Source organism: Papio anubis, chromosome 9 (assembly GCF_008728515.1).
Source record: "Papio anubis isolate 15944 chromosome 9, Panubis1.0, whole genome shotgun sequence".
In the NCBI taxonomy this organism is placed as follows: Eukaryota; Metazoa; Chordata; class Mammalia; order Primates; family Cercopithecidae; genus Papio; species Papio anubis.
The window spans coordinates 99601160-99620251 of record NC_044984.1 but is presented as its reverse complement, the minus strand read 5'-3'; the positions used below and the strand labels follow the sequence as shown (position 1 = coordinate 99620251).

General features: G+C 44.5%; 1 protein-coding gene across 4 annotated transcripts in view; it reads left to right on the top strand.

Annotated features, from left to right (window-relative positions):
* Positions 1-19092, top strand: part of APPL2 (adaptor protein, phosphotyrosine interacting with PH domain and leucine zipper 2) — a 61994-nt gene that overhangs the window by 7235 nt on the left and 35667 nt on the right. For all 4 annotated transcript variants that reach the window (XM_031650714.1, XM_031650715.1, XM_031650713.1 and 1 more), the window contains 3 exons: positions 11608-11667; positions 12190-12261; positions 18028-18115. In XM_031650714.1, coding sequence (XP_031506574.1) covers positions 11608-11667; positions 12190-12261; positions 18028-18115 — 220 coding nt within the window. The remainder of the gene's footprint in view (positions 1-11607; positions 11668-12189; positions 12262-18027; positions 18116-19092) is intronic.

The following is a 19092-nucleotide window of genomic DNA, read 5'->3' as shown; positions in this document are numbered from 1 at the left end:
AAAAACTAAGGACAGTCTGTTCTCATTGCTTAAGAAAGAGTGATTTTTCTGTAATTAGAACCGTTAGAGACGGATCACATACATGCTTCTAATTTTTTTTTTTTAATTCAACCCAATGGGAAACATTTGAGTCTCCTCTTCCTACTTGTGAATAAGTGGGTCCAGTATTTTGAGACATACTCTTTGTCTTTTTCATAAATGGGCAGTCTTAGATGACAGTGTGGGAGGGCAGAGATGTTCTTTCAACTGCTTCCTCTGAAAAGACTTGAGTCACAGTTCTGAAACTCGGGTGGCTTCTTTGTTTTGTGGAACAAATATCTCTGGCTTGCAAAACCATGCAAAAGAAATTGCTGAGTAGCAAAAGTGAATCTTTTTAACGTCAAGAAGTGCCCATGTATGTTGCTTTCTGAGACAAGATTTATGAGTTACTTAAAAATAAAATGCTTTATGTTACAAAACATTGAACACATCACAATATTATGATAACTGATCGTTTTCATTATTGATTCCTTGCTGTCTTAAATCTTACGTGTTGATGTTTTTCTCATTAATAATCTCTTAAGGAATGTAGGTTGGGCATCCCAAATTTGAAAATCCAAAATCCGAAATGCTGCAAAATCTGTAACACACAAACGAAACGCTCATTGGAGCATTTTGGAGTTTTGGATTTGGGATGCTCGACTGATACAGCAAATACTTCAAAATCTGAAAAAATCCTAAATCCTTCTGGTCCCAAGCATTTCAGATGCAGGATACTTCACCTATACCACATTCAGCAGTATATAGCTCTTACTAATCATATATAGTCATTTCTTATTTATTACATAGCTCCACCACTCGTATTACTGCTCATTGTTTATTTATTTATTTATTTATTTATTTATTTATTTATTTTTTGAGACAGAGTCTCGCTCTGTCGCCTAGGCTGGAGTGCAGTGGCCGGATCTCAGCTCACTGCAAGCTCCGCCTCTGGGGTTTACGCCATTCTCCTGCCTCAGCCTCCCATGTAGCTGGGACTACAGGCGCCCACCACCGCGCCCAGTTAGTTTTTTGTATTTTTTAGTAGAGACGGGGTTTCACCGTGTTAGCCAGGATGGTCTCGATCTCCTGACCTTGTGATCCGCCCATCTCGGCCTCCCAAAGTGCTGGGATTACAGGCTTGAGCCACCGCGCCCGGCCTGCTCATTGTTTTATTAGTCATTTCCCATCATATGGGAATAAGACTCAGTCCTTGCCATCGGGGAGCTGATAGTTGGGTTGGGAGGCAGACAAAGCAATCGTCAGAGAGCCTTAGAAGGGCCAGGAGAGGAGGGCCACCTAACCTAGTGGGGTTGTGCTGGGCACCCAACAGGAGGATGATTGTGAGGGTTGAGATTTCGTGAATACTCAATAGCATCCAGGAAGTTCCAGGGGCTTTTATGTTGATTACTTTATTTACATTCCCCTAACAACTCTGAGGTGGGTATTGTTATTGTTACTATGCCTATGGTATTGGTGGGGAGACCTAAGGATGCTAATAGTGAGAAACTTGTCCAGGTGCACCCATTTAGTTCATGGCAGAGCAAATCAGCTGGAGCCAAGCTGAGACTCTTCACTCCTAAGCATAGGGGAGGTGGCAGTAGACGTGGAAAGAAGCAACTGTACTTGAGAGGTATTTAGGAGGCGGCTTGGTGATTGATTGGGCGTGAAGGGGCCAGGTGGTAAAGGATGAATCAAGAATGATGTTCAGGTATTCATCTGGAATGGCAGGGTGAATAGATGGGAGAAGACAGGAAGAGGAGCACGGTGCGTGTGAGTGTGTGTGCGTGCCTATGAGTGCATAACTGTTACGGGGATGCCCAACTGTAATTCTCTGTGGAAACACTGATTTTGAGGAGTCCATGGGACATCATAGTGGGTAAAGAGATCTTGTTGAAAGTTCGGATCCAGAGTACAGGGCTGGAGATACAGACAGGCAAACTATGCAGTAATGTATAAGTGTAACTTATTAATTAGAACTAGCTTTGGGCTGGCCTGTAATCCCAGCACTTGGGAGGCCAAGATAGGAGGATTGCTTGAGGCCAGGAGTTCGAGACCAGCCTAGTTGATATAGTGAGACCCTGTCTCTACACAAATTTTTTGTAAATATTAAAAAAAGAACTAGTTTCTTTTTTTTAATTTTTAATTTTCAGAGACAGGGTCTTACTCCATCACCTAGGATGGAGTACAGTGGCATGGTTATAGCTCACTGTAGCCTCCAACTCCTGGGCTCAAGTAATCCTCCTGCTTCAGCCTCCTAAGTAGCTAGGACTGCAGGTGCACACCACCACACCCAGCTAATATTTTTTCTTTTTAATTTTTGGTAGAGATAGGGTCTTACTATGTTGTCCAGGCTGGTCTCAAACTCCTGGCCTTGAGTGATCTGCCTTAGCCTTCTGAGTAGCTAGAACTAGTTTTAATGACCAAAAGAATTATGTGCTCATCTATGATTTTATGTTTTGTTAAGACAGTCAGAATTTAGAGGTATGAAAACTGTCAATTTTTAATTTGTTTTTGTATTTTTCCCTAAATATTCTAAATTTAAGAAAACAGGAATGTTCTTACTGGGCTTATACCTGAAATTGCTTGCTATTCAGCAATTGTGTTTCGTCACTAAGTGATTTGTCTCTTATTTAAGGCTTAAAAGCCCCAAGACATAAGAGACTTTGTCTCTGCCACTCGGAGGAGTCTCTGTTCTGCCTTTCGGTGTCTGTCAGAATCATTTACTCGGGAATATCCAAACACTGTCTCATGCATTTTTTTCTTTTGAGGCAGAAAACGACATTTTGCCAGCATTGAGTGGGTCTTTCATTACTAGAGGCTGTAACCCAGCTTTTAATGTGCAGCATATGATCATCACGTGGGTCCTCCTACTGGCCAGAAACCCTTCCTCCTGCCTCAGCGTTTCCTGCAGCAGTGGCTGGTGAAAATGTCTGGTTAGTGCTGCCAGATTCGAAGACAGAGTCAAGCAGTGATCGGCTGTGTTCGGATTGGCTGGGCCAGGGGCACTTAGTTTTTCAGGTTTATTTGAAAGCTTAGGGGTTTTGTTTTGTTTTTAATTGAAGAAAGAAATCTTTTCTGATTCCTTTTTTGATCTGTTTTCATATATATATTTTAAGATAGTGTATTTCTCAGAGTTTTCATTCAAGTTTTTTCCCCTAAAGTTATGTTTTCTTGGTCTCATTGCACGTTATTCCATAAATATTTTACACCTAGGCATGTTGAATTTGATTGATACTGTTTTATTATTTCGTCTTTAAAAAGAGACTCTCCATAAGATACAGTTTTTCATTATATTTCCAAAGCAGGCGTATGCTGCTGATAAAAGATAAGTGTTCATAAAACATATTTTAATCAGACTACACAGTAAATTTCTGGATGCTGATTTTGCGAATGCCCTTCAGAGACCTTAGTTTTAGAAAGAGGAAGAACAAGAAAATCTAGAGGAAAACTTCTATGAGCAGTTTTGCTGATTGTGGCTAGTTTGGGGAAATTTTAAATTTTGTTTGGCTTAACCTCTAGAATGAAACTATAGGCTCTAAGCTGTTTTGGGCATCTTGTAGTAGTCCCTGGAGTCACGTCTGGTAATAGTCCATTGTGGGTTCTTTGAATGAAAGATGCAGTCTACCTTTCCAGTGCATTAACAGAGGAGAGCCTGGTTACGTAGAACACTCTGTTTTTCAAACTATTGGCTAAATAAGTTAACAACTTCGGTTATATCTAAATAGATACATATGCATATATATTCAGTTAATTCTGCTCAAATTTTGCATTCAACACATTGGAATTTATTTTCATTCTTTATCTCAGCCTGTAGAGAGGTTTAAAGAGGTTTACAATTTTCTAATCTTTTAAAATGGATTTGTTAGGGGCTTACCGTGAAATTTATTTAGGTCATCTTGCTTCTCCTCTCAGCTGTTGTACTGAGAAAGTGGGGGCAGGGGTAATCGTGTTCCTGGCCCGCAGGACAGGAAGGCTGTCCCCAGCAGTATTCATGAAACCTGGCAACCCTCGTAACCTGGCGTTCTCTTCCACCAGATGACAAACCTATGTAGTTGCTAACCTCAGCCTGTATGAGATTTTTTATTTTGTTTTTGCTTTTTTTTAAAGTAAATTTGGGATAGAATTTTTTTGAAATGAGAACCATGATTAAGATTCTCACGTTCCTTCAGCAAAGCAGGTTTGATTTAACACAGCTACATGTCTGCAGTTGTTCTTAACCAAAGCTTTCAGAACACAGAACTACTCATCCTGAAAGCTGATCTGAAAACTCCTGATCTTCAAAGCCTAAACTGGAGGTGGGACTAGTATTTTCTCAAATTAGGGTAAAGACAGTGGGAGGGAATAGGAGTAAAGTATGCATAATTTGGTGTTATAAAGAAGAAAATACTTTTCTTTAGAATGATGATATAGATACCTAGCTAAACAAGTGAATGTACTGACTGGGAAACCAAATGAGAGTAGTGAGCATCCAGGAGTGTGAGCTTGTCATGGGGGAAGGAGAAGCACATGGGAGGCAGATCAGGGTCAGAGCTGCGTGTTTTAGTGGTGAAAATAGTGGCCTTTCTTAGACACATACAAGTGCCACATGATAGGCTGGGCACTCAGCTTTCACAGCAGAGGAGAGGTCTTATATAGTATGTACTTACAGATGAGGGAGCTAAGACTCAGAGAGGTTAAGTAGCTTGCCTAAGGTCACACAGCTGATGAGTGGCAGAACCAGAATTTTAAACCCAGATCTTTGACTGCAAAGCCTACACTCACTCTTAACCACTATGCTTGCTCTCCTGACACGCTAGCCACCACTAATGGCAGCAGAGGCCAAAGAAGTGTAAGCTTTTAGAGGCTCCTCTTGTCATTATGGAAGAACCACCCGTTTATCAGCCCACCGCTTTGTAATATGTTAGAGGCAGGATCCAGTTCCTTTTTGTATCACAGAGTAACTTTCTTGGTTTCATTAGTTTTTGTCCATAAATGTTCTAATCAGTGTGTTTTAGCAGCCCTGAAAACCAGTCACATTGAGGCTTATCTGACAGAGACTGACAGGAGGTGCATATGTAGCTGAAGGTCGGGGGGAGCCGAGGGCCTGAGTGGCTCTTGGAAACGACTTCATAGACCTGGGTCCTGCACTTGGTCTGCACGTGGGATCTGCAGCTTTCCCTCATGCCGGCATTGGTGGCTTTCAGATAGCAATCTAAAAGCTATTGCGTTTAGATTATTCTGGGCTAGGATCATTCATTCAGATACAGGAGTTAAGTGTGTGACCTTGGACTTCACAGATCTGAGTTCCAGTCTTGGCTCAGCCGCTTGCTGTGTAACCTCGGGCAGGTCAAGCCATCAGTTGATTGCCTGAGTTTCCTTATCAGCTAAACAGAGGCCATAAGAATACCCACCTCGGAGATTCTTGTGAGTGAATCGTGTTAATACCTGTAAAATGCTAAGATCAATCTCTGCTCACAGAGTGCTCTCGGTGTGAACAGAACCGTCTTCTGTTTTATGATGATAATAGTTACGATGGCACTATTCACTGGCACTGTTATTTGGGTTAAATAGAAGTTTAGTCATCTCATCCTTTCTTGAAGGAACAGCAGTATCTGCCGTCTTTGCCTCCTCGCCAGACATTTGATATTTGTTCCTCAAGCCTCCTCAGTCTGGGCTTGGCCTCCACCTTGCATGGGAGGCTGCTTAGTGCCTGGCTCACAGCCTGTCTCCACTCTGCCCGTGGGCAGCATCTGATTCTGCTAACAACACCCTCCTTGAGACTGTCTTCCATCGGTTCCTCTGACAGGCTGTCTCCTGGCCCCCTCCTGGGCTCTGCCCCTTGTTCTTGGTGGTTCTATGGTGGTTGCTATGTATCCCTGAAGTCTTGGTGTGCTGCACAATTCCTTTGGAATCCTTCTCTGGTGAGTCTCTGTTCACTCCCTGGGTAAGATCACTTTAGCAACTGCCTGGCCATTTCTGAAGCCTTTTCTAGCCTTGCCACTTTCCGAACTCTGGGTCTTTATTCAAAACAGCGTTTGCCTGTTGTCACTGTGTAGTTAGCTTTAGCTCTTCCCTGGACGATTGCAGTTCCTGTCATCAGGAAGAGTCTCCCCCTTTAATTCTTCTCCACACCACAGCTGGATTACTTCAAACCTTCCTGTCACCTCCTCATCTTCAGTCGCCTCCATGGCTCTCTCTAACCACAAGGAAAAGCGTAAAGTCCTCAGCACGGCACGCTAAATCCTTCATGAGCTGCCTATCAGCCTGCTCCTCTCATTTTGTTTCTGGCTGTTCCAGAACATGCCAGACCCTTTGCACACCTTCCGCTCTGCTGTGCCACTCCTGCTGCCTGTTTCTTTATCAACCCCTTGCCCTGGCAGATGTCCTTCCTGGCCTCTGAGACTGACTGCAAGCCTGACAAAGTTTCTCTGACACCTTTTCTTCCTTCCTTCTCTCCCTTCCTGGCCACAGTGCCCTTGCCCTTCACCGCTGTGCCCAAATGCCTCATACACTTGTTGGTCAGAGCACATAAGACATAGTAACGGGGTTTCCTGGTCCCTTCGTGGACTCTGAGCTCCCAGAGCTCAGAATTAGATGTTGCCAGTGCCCTACACCACGTCTGGCCCCAATCAGTGTTTGGTGGGTAGCAGTCTGGCCTCATAAGTGTTGAATGAAGGACTGAATTTGGAACAGCCCCACCTAAAAGCAAGGACATCTCACGGCACTTTTTTGTCATTTCCAAATCCATATCCCCTCCTCAGTTCCTTGGCTGAAGGCACCGTTCTCCATCTGGCCTTCCACGTGGGCAGCACAGTTCTCTCTGCCTCCCCCGCCCTCCTCACTCGCCGCACCCTGCTGTTTCTGCCTCAGGAACACCTCCGTGCCCTGCTTTGCACTGTGTGCCTCAGGCCCAGACCCTTGTTTATCTCAGCTTCTCCAAGTGGCCTCCTGATCAGTCCCCCTCATCTGTTCTCTCTCCCCCGTCAGCGTTTTCTGCCCACCACCACCAATCCTGGTTTCCTTCCGCCCGTGCCTGAGCTGCTCATGCTCCTGCCCGAGTTCCTCAGTGCTTCCCCACTGCCCCTGGAATAAAGTCCAGGTCCAGCAGGCATCCCCTGTGGCCTGCCTCACATGAAACGCTCCAGACACGTTCTTGCCACACCCCTTACTCCTCCCTGTGTGCATCCTGCCTCCAGGGCTCCTGAACTAGTGCGACCCGTGACCTCCAGCTTGGTGGCAAACACTGGGTGCTGAATGTGACTTTGAACCTCTTAGCTCTAGGCAACATTTCCAGCCAAGTAGTTGGTATAGATCGATGTGGATTTCCTCCACCCAACTCTCTAGCCTCTCCGTTCATAGTCACATGGATGCTGCTGCGCACCGAGGCCCCCGGGGGTTTCAGGTGACAGCTGCAGTTAGTTCGCTTTCTGTGCCACAGAAAGATAAACATTCCTTTGCCAAATGCCCAGTTTTCCTTTCGGGCTTGCTAGCCACTTGACTTTCTCCCTTGAACAGCCCTGGGAGGTTGTGTTGAGCGTGGGAGATGCCGTCAGCAAATCCTCCTCAGGGTGTCCTTTAGAGGCTTCTCACGAAGCGGTGCATAGTATAAATGGCAGCCAGAGCGGCCCAGAGTGCCCAGAACAGTGCTGCTCATGGAACTCCATTGAGAATTCCCATTGTAGGCCACCTCTTTCGCTCTCCTACCCCTAGAAAAGTGTGGGACTTAGCTTCGTATCTCTGGGCCCTTCAAGTCCTGCCCACCTGAGAATTGAGTAGGTACAATTTTGGGCTTTAGATTGGAATAGCGTAATAGTCAGAATATGGGCTTTTGATTTCGAGTCCTGCATTGAGTTGTTGCCTGCCAGGCACTAGTCACTGGCTTTAGAAAGTTACTTATCCTTTCTGAAGCGTAGTCTCCTCATTTACAAAATGGAAATGATAATAGTGTCTACTTCATGGTGCACTGTGAGGATTAAATGTGATGATATATGAAAAACATTTAACAGCAACATCAAGTACTCAGGACAGACTCAGGGTTAGCAGCTATCTTTATTGATGTTATTGCTAATATTTACTCCTCACTCGGGCTCCAGCTTTGCAAGTCCTGTTGCAGAGATATTTTTGCAGGCTTACCTCACAGGTCACAGGGCGTGGATTAATTAGCTGATGTTGGTAAAGCATTTCCTACAACCTTTGCGTACAGTAGAGTAAGTATGAGTAAGATTCAAGTTGATCTCGTTTGAAAGACATTTCACACAGTGTGCTCTGTTCAGGGCAGGTGGCAGGCTGCATTGTAAGTATGTTGGTTTTTGATGAACTCATACTGGCTGCACAGAATCGTATCTGGCCTTGCAGCCTGAAATATCACACTAGGAAAACGCGCAGCATTTTCAAATGGTATTTCTAGGAGAGACCCGGAGAGTCTCGTTTGAAGTCGTTTTGGAAGGCAGCTGTTGTGTGTTGCACGCTGTGCCCCTTCTTCCCTGAGCAGAGGTAGAGCTGTGTGGCTGTGTGGGTGGCACATATGTGCCCTCCCCTTGAGCTTTGGGTACAGCCTGATGCTGGCAGTTCCCTGGCAAGTCTTTCCATTACATTCGGAGCACTTGCCACTAAGCTCTGAGGAAGAATTCTAGCGGCCCGTGGTCCGTGCTTGTTTGGAAGGCCTGGAGGGTGGGTATATGTGTTGACCAGTCTCTGAAGGAGGCATATATGGGGAAGTGACAGAGTTGACTAAAATAAAGAAAAGAATGAATTAGAAGAGTAGAAGCTCCTGGGATCTGAAATGTGTAGCTTAAGAGAGCCTCTTGCAGAGGGTATGGGAAAAGAATGGGTCTTTGAGACATCTGATGACAAAGCAGGATCAGTAATCCATGGCTCTTGGGCCAGCGTCTTATTTTTGTAAATAAAGTTATATCAGAATGAAGCAACATTTACTTGTTTACGTGTTATTTCTGGCTTCTTTTGTGCTATAAAGCAGAGTTGAATCGTTGTGGCAAAGACCATATGGCCCACAAGCCAAAAACATTTACTCTCTGGCTCCTTACAGAGAAAGTTTGCCCGCTCCAGTGTAAAGCAGAGGCCTCTCCTCTCCTGCCTTGTAGTAGAACTTGGGATCTTAGTAGCATTTGGGAGTGTGGATTTTAGAATCGGACAGCTCCAGGTTCACATCCCAGCCCTGCCACTCATCAGCCGTGTAGCCGTGCACAGGTGGCGCAACCTCTTGGCGCTTCAGTTTCCTCATCTATAAAATTGAGTTGTTAATTAGAACCTGCTTTACAGGGTCATTGGAATTAGATGAGGTCGTGCATAGAATGCATTTAACATAGGGTCTGGCATAAATTAAGCCCCCTGTGAATGTCGGCTGCTGTTATGATGATTCTGGGGGTCTGCAAATCATGTTCCACGTGGTGCTGCTCTCAGGCAGATGCCAAGGTAGCTTGAATGAATCCATCTGCTGCTAACTCAGGAAGGAGGAGCACGAGATTTTCAGTCATTGCCAATTATCAGCCCAGTGAGTGAGATAAGACCTTTGTTCCCATGCACTCTGATCTTCAAAACAATACTGCTAAAGATGGTTGACAGGTAGTAGGCCCTGGCCAGTTGCTTCGTATTTTGTTTCATTTGTGATGTTTCCTTGTATGGTTAGGAAGGATTTTTCCCCTCACCCCATGATTTCAGGTATTGTTTTAAACTCGGAATTTAGATGAATCTTCTAACGTTGTTCATTCATTCATTCATTCATTCGTTCATTCATCAAACGTTTGCTGAGAGCTTGCTGTGTGCTAAGAACTGTTGGACGTTCCTGTCTCAATGAAGGACATTGTGCTTGTGGCTTTGTCCGCTTGCTGGATTCTTGACTATGTGGCTAGAAGTCACATTTCTGGTTAGTTTTGAAAGAGGTCGAACACCAGTAGGATGTCAGAGCCAGGCACTTTTGTTGTATTTGTCTGACTTTTTTCTGAGGAAAAAGAGCCACATTTCCTGGTCTATTAATGTCTGTTCCTTAGAGCAGAGCAGGAGGTCAGGGAACAGGTTGGCCAGTCATCCGCAAAGAGGGCCAAAAAAAGGTAGGATTTGGCTCTGCTGTATTCTGCCAAATAGGACTGGGAAAAATAAAATAAGCTCCCGCAGAGCTTGGGACTTAGCCTTAAGGGAACAACAACCCCAGGAGAAATAGCCAGTGGAGGCCGAGGCCAAGAAGGTAGGCCAGTGTCCTCCCATCATCTGTGCCACGTCAGACCCAGTGGCTCTGCTCCTTAGGAATAAACCCTGAATCTTAAGCTTTAACTGAGCTTTAGAAATGTAACACAAATTTTTTAGGTTGCCCACATCAGTGGTAGGAGGATAGTGGTAGAAAACCGCGGTGTAGCCAGAGATTAGAGGAATAAACAAGAGGAGAGGAAAATGAGCAGTATGGGCCGGTGAAAATGGCACAAAACAGGCCTCCTAGGGCATCACAGCCCTTGAAGAGTAGGGCTTCCTTGGATTTTCTGGGACAGTAGGTTTAGCTGTGCTTCTGTTACCATCCATCATTGCCAGCGAGTGTTCTAAGCCTGGTGGAATCTGACCTTGTCATATGTTGCTTCGGTCCCCGCTGTGCTTCCGGTATGTGTGAGCGTGGGCCCCGGGGGCCTGCACACCTTCCCACTGCCTCACTCCCAGCCTGATCTCGCCTCCAAGCGCACAGCCCTTGCTCCAGCCGCGCTCCACTTCAGAGCCGTTCAGGCAGGCAGTGCACTTCTTCCACGTGTTGGCGCCTCCTAGAAAGCTCGTCCCCATGGCTGACTCCTAGTCTGTCTTCAGGAGCCTGCTTAAAACATCTCTTCCCTGGAGACTGTCTGTCAGAGCCTCCCAACACAGCCAGTATTTTTCTTTTGCAGTTCTCATCACACTTGTAACTATTTTTTTGATGCCTGCTTCCGTAAAAAGCCCCATGAGGACAGGGACTGTGCCCTTGTTGAATGTCTGGCACATTATAATTGCTCACTACATTTCTTTATGGACTGAATGACCAAAAGGAGCAGTCATTTGTAAAGGGTTAAAAAGTAAAATAGCAAACTTTAACCTTTTGATTTGTTTTGATCTTGTTTTCCGAATGTCTGAACAAAACATTTTATTATTTGACAGGCACACACATATTCTTTCTTTTTTCTTTTTTTTTTTTAGCTACATCTGCTGGAAAGGGATTTTTTTTTTCTTTTGTAATTTTTTTTTTTTTTTTTTTGGAGACGAGATCTCACTGTATCACTCAGGCTAGAATACAGTGGCACAATGATGGGTTACTGCAGCCTCAACTTCCTGGGCTTAAGGGGTCTTCCTGCTTCAGCCTCTTGAGTAGCTGGGACTACAGGTGCATGCCATCCTGCCTGGATAATTAATTTTTTTTTTATTTTGCAGAGATGGAGTTTTACTGTGTTGCCTAGTCTGGTCTCAAACTCCTGGTCTCAAGTGGTCTTCCTGCCTCAATCTCCCAAAGTACTAGGATTGTAGGTGTGCACCACTGGACCCAGCCAATATTACTTTTTAAGGGATTCTCGGAGATGGTATTTTTCAGTGACTTTGTATACATTAGACTAATCTTACTTGCTTTTTCTCTTCTCTCCACAGAATGAGATGTGCCTGGCCACACAACAGCTTTCTAAGCAACTGCTGGCATATGAAAAACAGGTAACTTGGTGTTTATGTGGCCTATGATGCTGCTGTGTTCAGGACTTTCTTAAGTGGAATTATCCAGAGGCATCCTTAGAGACTTAAATTATTTGTTTCATTTTCTTCTTAGTTTTTTTGTCTTTTCTTTTCCTTTCCATTGATGTATTGAAATCAGTGATTATCCCACAGTGTTTATGAGGTATTCTAATTAGCCTCTAGAAGTAATTAACTGCCATTGAGGGTTCCGAATCTTCAAGGGACTACAAGTGAATCAACATTAGCAATTCCAGGAAATAAACACTCAAAGTAAAAAAAATACGTTTGGCAGAAAGGAATGGCCAGGGAGGGTCAGATGAGTGCACCCTGGGGGCGGGACGAAGGGGGATAGCTGTGACTCCCTCTTCAGGTAGACACTTCTGACAGGACGTGCTCTTGGAGAAGAGAGGACGTCAGTGTGGAGGGTAGTGTTCTGCAGGTGATGCTTCGTGCTGAATTCCTTGGCATTCACTTAACACCTGCTCCTTTATTCTTTGGTCTTAGAACTTTGCTCTTGGCAAAGGTGATGAAGAAGTAATTTCAACACTCCACTATTTTTCCAAAGTGGTGGATGAGGTAAGATAGCAACATAGAAAATTTGTATTTGATTCTTTCTTGAACTTTCTTTTATTGTTATTTTGGCCCACTTTCCATTTTTAAATATCTACTTAAATATCTGAAGAGGTATCTCAACTTGTTGATCTTCCAAGGCTCCTTTCATAGAATAGGTTGCACACTATTACATTTGTTTCTGGTTTGAGGGGAAAGGCTGCAATATATATGAAGAATAGACCAAAAGAAAGATTTCTGAGAATTCAGTTTCCAAAGGAGAGTATATTAGTTTCTCAGATTGCCATAACAAATTACCATGAATAGGTAGCTTCAAACAACAGAACTTTATCCCCTCCCAGTGTGCTGGAGGCCAGAAGGTTGAAGTCAAGGTGCTGGCAGGACCACACTCCCTCCATTGGCTCCAGGGAGAATCCTCATGCATCTTTTGGTGGCTCCAGGTGTTCCTTGGCTGTGGCAGCATCACTCCAGTCTGGCTTTGCATCCCCCCTACCCCTCATGTTTTTCCTCTTCCATGTCTTCTCTTCTTATATAGACACTTGGCATTGGATTTAGTGACAGTCCAGGATGATCTCATTTCCTGATCCTTCATTACATCTGCAAAGACTCTTTTTTTCAAATATTCACATATTCTGGGTGGTCATATCTTTTAGGGGAGGGGCACAGTTCAACCCACTACAAAGGGTTTATTTTTATGGGTTTATTATTATTTTTTTAATTTTGTAGGGATGGCCTTTTGCTTTATTGCCCAGGCTGGCCTCGAACTGTGGCCTCAAAGGATCCTCCTGTCTAAGCTTCCCAAAGTGCTGGGGTTACAGACATGGGCCACCATGCCTAGCTTACTACAAAGGGTTTAATACAACTGTTCTTATACCTATATTGTACAGTACATTTGGAATATTTGTAAAAAAAAACAAAAAAACCAAAAAAAACACCAGGTATTATAGGAAAAGTGCATAAATTCTAATTGTAAAAAACATAAGAACTCAGATGCTACTAGTGCTGGACAGAACTCTGCAAAATTAGGTAGATATAAATAGTTCCATCTTTTAAGGAGTTTCGAATACTCAGAAAATCATGATAAAGAATAAATATAGGCCGGGCGCGGTGGCTCAAGCCTGTAATCCCAGCACTTTGGGAGGCCGAGACGGGCGGATCACGAGGTCAGGAGATCGAGACCATCCTGGCTAACACGGTGAAACCCTGTCTCTACTAAAAAAAAAAATACAAAAAACTAGCCGGGCGTGGTGGCGGGCACCTGTAGTCCCAGCTACTTGGGAGGCTGAGGCAGGAGAATGGCGTGAACCCGGGAGGCGGAGCTTGCAGCGAGCTAAGATCCGGCCACTGCACTCCAGCCCGGGCAACAGAGCGAGACTCCGTCTCAAAAAAAAAAATAGAATAAATATAAAGGAATGTGCAGATGCCATTTAATTGACCAGTTATTGATCTGCAGTAGATACCGTCTTCAGTTTACAAAGTGAGAAACTAACATTCATATAAAACTGTACTGATTGCATTTTCATTTATTCAACAAACCAGTTCAACAAGCCATTATTTATTCAACAAACATTTATTGATGACCTCCTATTTAGCAGATGCTGATCCAGGCACTGGGGATATAAAAGTGAACACGTCATATGGTTTTTATTGGACGTTGTCCTCTACCCTACTAAACAGTAGGAAAAAGACAAACTTACTCTCTTTCTATACTTTTAGCACTCAGCACACTTTGGTCACCAAAAAGTGTGGGTTTTCCCCACATCAAGCAATTCTGTGACACTAGCTGACTGTCCTACAGTTTAACTCAATCCTGACATATCTACCTGGAGATAGCCTCAGATCCCACAAGTTAAGGGCATGATCCCACCAGACTACCCCCTCCCCCACACTTCAGATGCCAATTGCAAGTCCAGGCCTCTGGTACTTCTGACAAACCAGCTATAAACTGGAGGTTCCTGCAACGTCCCCCCGGGCTTTGATTATTTGCTAGAATGACTCACAAATCAGGGAAACACTTAAATTTACCAGTTTATTTTAAAGGATATTACAGAGGACACAGATGAATAGCCAGATGAAGTGATACATAGGGCAAGGTACAGGGGAGGCGGCATGGAACTTCCATGCCCTCTCTGGGGATGTCACCCTTCTGGGCACTGCCAGGTATTTAGCGACCTGGAAGCTCTCCAAAGCCTACAGTTCAGGCATTTTTATTGGTAGCTTCATCACATAGATGTGATCAACCTCTGGCTCTCTCCCGTTCCTGGAAGATGGGGTGGGGCTGAAAGCTCCAAGCCTGTAATCATGGTTTGGTGTTTCTGGTGACCAGCCCCTATCCTGGAGGCCACCAGGAGTTGCCTCATCAGAACAAAAGACACTCTCATCACCCAGGAAATTCCAAAGGATTAGGAGCTGTGTGTCAGAAACTGGGGTCAAAGACCAAATATTGTAACAAAATATGTTCCTAGCACCCCTATTGCTCAGGAAATTACAAGGGTTTTAAGAGCTCTATGCCAAGAACTGGGGGCAAAGACCAAATACGTATTTTTTATTATATCATGAGCTCACATGCACTGCCGTGGCTCTCTCTCAAATGTGTTGAAATGGATAAAAGGTACATAGAAGATGTAATTATAGAGGAGCAAAAGTGATTTTTGGAAGGTGGGAGGAGAGTGTTTCTTGATTAACAGTGGGAAGATAAGCCAGGGCGGGAAGCAATGGACTGCACCCCGAAGTCACATGTGTCCTTGAGAAGAGAGCTGCTAAGGAAATGCTGTTAGTTGTCGAAACCCCAGAAGCAAGATTTCCAGTTTAAAATATTTACTGAGAACCACATTGTCATGGGCAGGAATGATGATTGTTTTAGTAGGGAGTGAATAGTTCCCAAAGGATGGAAGTGTGGTTTTTATTTTTTTATTTTTTGAGACAGAGTTTTGCTCTTGTTGCCCAGGCTGGAGTGCAATGGCACGATCTTGGCTCACCGCAACCTCTGCCTCCCGGGTTCAAGCGACTCTCCTGCCTCAGCCTTCCCAAGCAGCTGGGATTACAGGCATGCACCACCACGCCCAGCTAATTTTGTATTTTTAGTAGAGATGGGGTTTCTTCATGTTGGTCAGGCTCATCTTGAACTCCTGACCTCAGGTGATCTGCCCGCCTCAGCCTCCCAAAGTGCTGGGGTTACAGATGTGAGCCACCGCGCCCGACCGGAAGTGTGGTTGCTACAGGTAGTATCATGGCGCCCTAGAAGGTTAGCTCTGCAAGGAGTTTCCAAACAAACCTTTTGATGTAAAGACTCAGAGAGTGAAAGCAGTTAGCCCAGGTGGGGCCTAGATCTGGGAAGAGGAGAGTAACTTTTGGGGCTGTTTTCTCTACCTGGGCCTAAACCAGGTTGAAAAAATTTTAAGGCAAGTTATTTGACTCAGAAATTAAAGGAGAGTTCAACAAAAAGTAGAGATTTATGTGGCTTATATCTAATAGAATGCATTAGAATGAGATCTTCCATGTTATAAGTCACACAGAGATTTCCATGCATGGTGATTTCCCTAAAAGCAGAGTTTCTGGACCACTTCCTATGAGTGCACCTGAGACAGGATGTCATTGTCATTAGAGTCCACTGATTGAAGACCGAGCACATATGCCAGGCACACTGCTCTGAGTATGTCCTGTTCATGTCACTGTCTTGTCCTCACATGTCTTAGCCATGCAAGGGAGATGCTGTTGTCCCCATTTTCTATATGGCGATGCTAAATTGGTGAGAGGTGGTGCGTGTCCCCTCCGTTCTCCTCAGTGAAGGTGCTCTGGTCAGTAGTGATTATCCTGTACAACTCACAGCTCAAAAGCCCCACGTTAAAAGCTGATGACATAACCCCCTTCATTCTTGGGGAGGAAATGAGTAGCTGAGAAATGTACCATTTCTGAAGTGCATAACCATTGGAAAGCCGCTTAATCTTTCTGAGTCTGGTTTCTCCATCTTATATGGCATCAGAAAGGCCCACTGAATTGGGCCATGATATTGATTGAATTAAATAATGTCTATCAAAGCGTCCAACACAGAGCCTGTTAACTGTTAATGAAACACAGTACCTTTCTTATAGAAGTTATTCTGGAAAAGTAGTCAGCACATTCTGTTCTGAAGGCAATTACTGCCATGGCTGTCTTCCCGTGTTACCCCCAAAATATAGCTGTCATGCTTCGACTTGGTTGAGCGATAGGGAAAGTGTTAGCAGCTTGCCCCGGTGCTACCTGGCCTGGCAAATGGTTGACCTTAGGCAGGTCTTTAAGCTTATAAGAGTGGCCTCGGAAGCCACAGCCTCGAAGGACCAGATCTGCTGGGAGATGCATGTGCAGCAGGTTGATGCATATGCATGCCTGCCAGCACTGCTAACAGAAACTTTGCCACATGTTGAATCCAAAAATGATTGCTGGGTGATTTCCCCTTAGTCACCCAGCAGGAATCCCAAAATATCTGGAAGTCTGTGGTCTAGTGAGAAAATCCCTTCCACTGTATTCATTGTTGACGTCCAGATTCCCAAACATGTGAGCATAAAGGACACATTCTGTATCCCAGGCTAGGTAGTGGAAAGTAAACAAATCTTAGATCCCAGCAGCCCCAGATTAAAAGCCCCCTAGGCTATTTATTTGCCCTCTGGATTTGGAGAGCTATTTGCATGTCTGTAAAGTGGTGATGATAAATAATACCTAACTCACAGAATGGGTGAGAACTCCTTAGTATTGAGCATATAAAGCTGGCATACAAAAAAGTACTCAAAGATGCACTGATAGGGATGATTTTTATTTCTCCTAGATAATTTACAAAGTTAGAATTTACTGAGTTCTTGAGGTAGAAGGGGAAAAAGAGTCAAGAGCTGTTAAAATCATCTGGTGAGGAGCATCACATCCTAATGCAGTCATCTTATTCTCAGAAAGGCCCTTTTCTAGACTATACGTCTGAAATCTGGCAGATTTTTTTTTTTTTTTAGATGGAGTCTCACTCTGTCGCCTGGGCTGGAGTGCAGTGGTATGATCTCGGCTCACTGCAAGCTTGACCTCCCGGGTTCACACCACTCTCCTGCCTCAGCCTCCCGCCTAGCTGGGACTACAGGCGCCCACCACCACGCCAGCTAATTTTTTTGTATTTTTAGTAGAGACAGGGTTTTACTGTGCTAGCCAGGATGGTCTCGATCTCCTGACCTCGTGATCCCCCCACCTCAGCCTCCCAAAGTGCTGGGATTACAGGCGTGAGCTGCCGTGCCCGGCTGGTAGGGAATATTCTTTCTCCAAAGTCACTTCCAGGCCCATAGCTGGCCATGGTTTTCAGGCGAGCAGGTTTCCAGCAGGCCTGTCTTTCAGGCGTGGCTTCAGCCTCCCTGGAGAGCGAGAGAGCCGAGCAGCCTGGCGAGGTCCTGAGCCATGACCAGCCCTGACAGCTGGCTGTGTTCTCTGCAGGCACATCCAGGCACTCCGATTCTCCAGTGGGGTGGGGCCCAGAGTGGGAGCACAGAAGAAGCAGAGTCCACCCGGTGAACAGGGTAACGATGGGCCCAGACACTCTGTTAGCAAGCTTCATTGGTGCCCTGGTCAGTCAGAACCTTGCATTTCATTGTTCATGCTTCTAGGCCAATATCATTTACTGCTTTATGAAGGGTACTTGTTTGCTAAGGAAGTTTGAGCTGTGTGACCACACGGAAGTGTTCAGTGTGATTCCTTGGTGAAATGAGACTATGTCAATAATAATAATGTATTTAATTTACTTGAATACCATTCTCTTTCTTTCAGCTTAATGTTCTCCATACAGAGCTGGCTAAACAGTTGGCAGACACAATGGTTCTACCTATTATACAATTCCGAGAAAAGGATCTCACAGGTAAAGTAGCTGAGTTCAATGCCAGTTACCTTCAAAATATTGTGTAATGCACTTAATAATTCTTACTGCATTACTTTCTTTAAATGTGTGGATCGCTGAGAAATGCCTTTCTTTTTGAGCAGTTCAATTTAGCGAACTTTTACTGACTTCCCACTATGTTCCTGGCTCACCTAAAGGAGGTCACAGGCCAACGAGAAGACAGGTGTGGAAACAGATCGTTGCGATGTCATGTGATGAGGGCAGCAGGACAGAGATGCACAGGAGTAGAAACAGCACACAGAAAGGCATGCTAGGGAAGGCCTCCTAGAGAAGGTGATCTCTGAGCTGGGTTTTGAAAAATGACATTAAGGTCGTGTTCCAGGTTAGGGGACATTTGTGAAGTCATGCTGTTCTTGGGGGAACCGTGAATGCTTTGGAATGGAAGGTGGGGGCTTGAAGAGGGGAAGACGGGATAGGAACCTTGCTTTCCTTGTGCTAGACTCTGGTGCTGCTCTTACGGAACTCCCAGTTAGTGAGTAAGGGAATCTGAGAGTAAGAAAACTTAGGTGTCCTTTTGGACTAATTTTGGTTCTTCAATTAAAATAAAGCATTAGGACAATTTTATATTTCTTAGAAATCAGGTAGTCACAAAATGCACGTCAAAAATAATGAATAATCTTGAAAAAACTTAGCTGATGTTAGAAAAGGGACTCCACATTTTCTAGTCCTATTCTCTCTTCATTGAAAGTATTTATTACTTAGAGTTTAAGAATTACATTTTCTAGAACACTGATATAAACAAGTCGCTGGCTCCCAAAAAGCCTAAACTAGAATGCTAAAACATCTGGTCAGTATAGTACTCACTCTTTAAAAATATATCACCTTGAACTTCCTTTGCAGCAGGGTTGGAGGCGGAGAAAGGTTGCAGTAAATATAAACACAAGTCTTAAGGGTGAAGATGGGCCGGGCGCGGTGGCTCACGCCTGTTATCCCAGCAC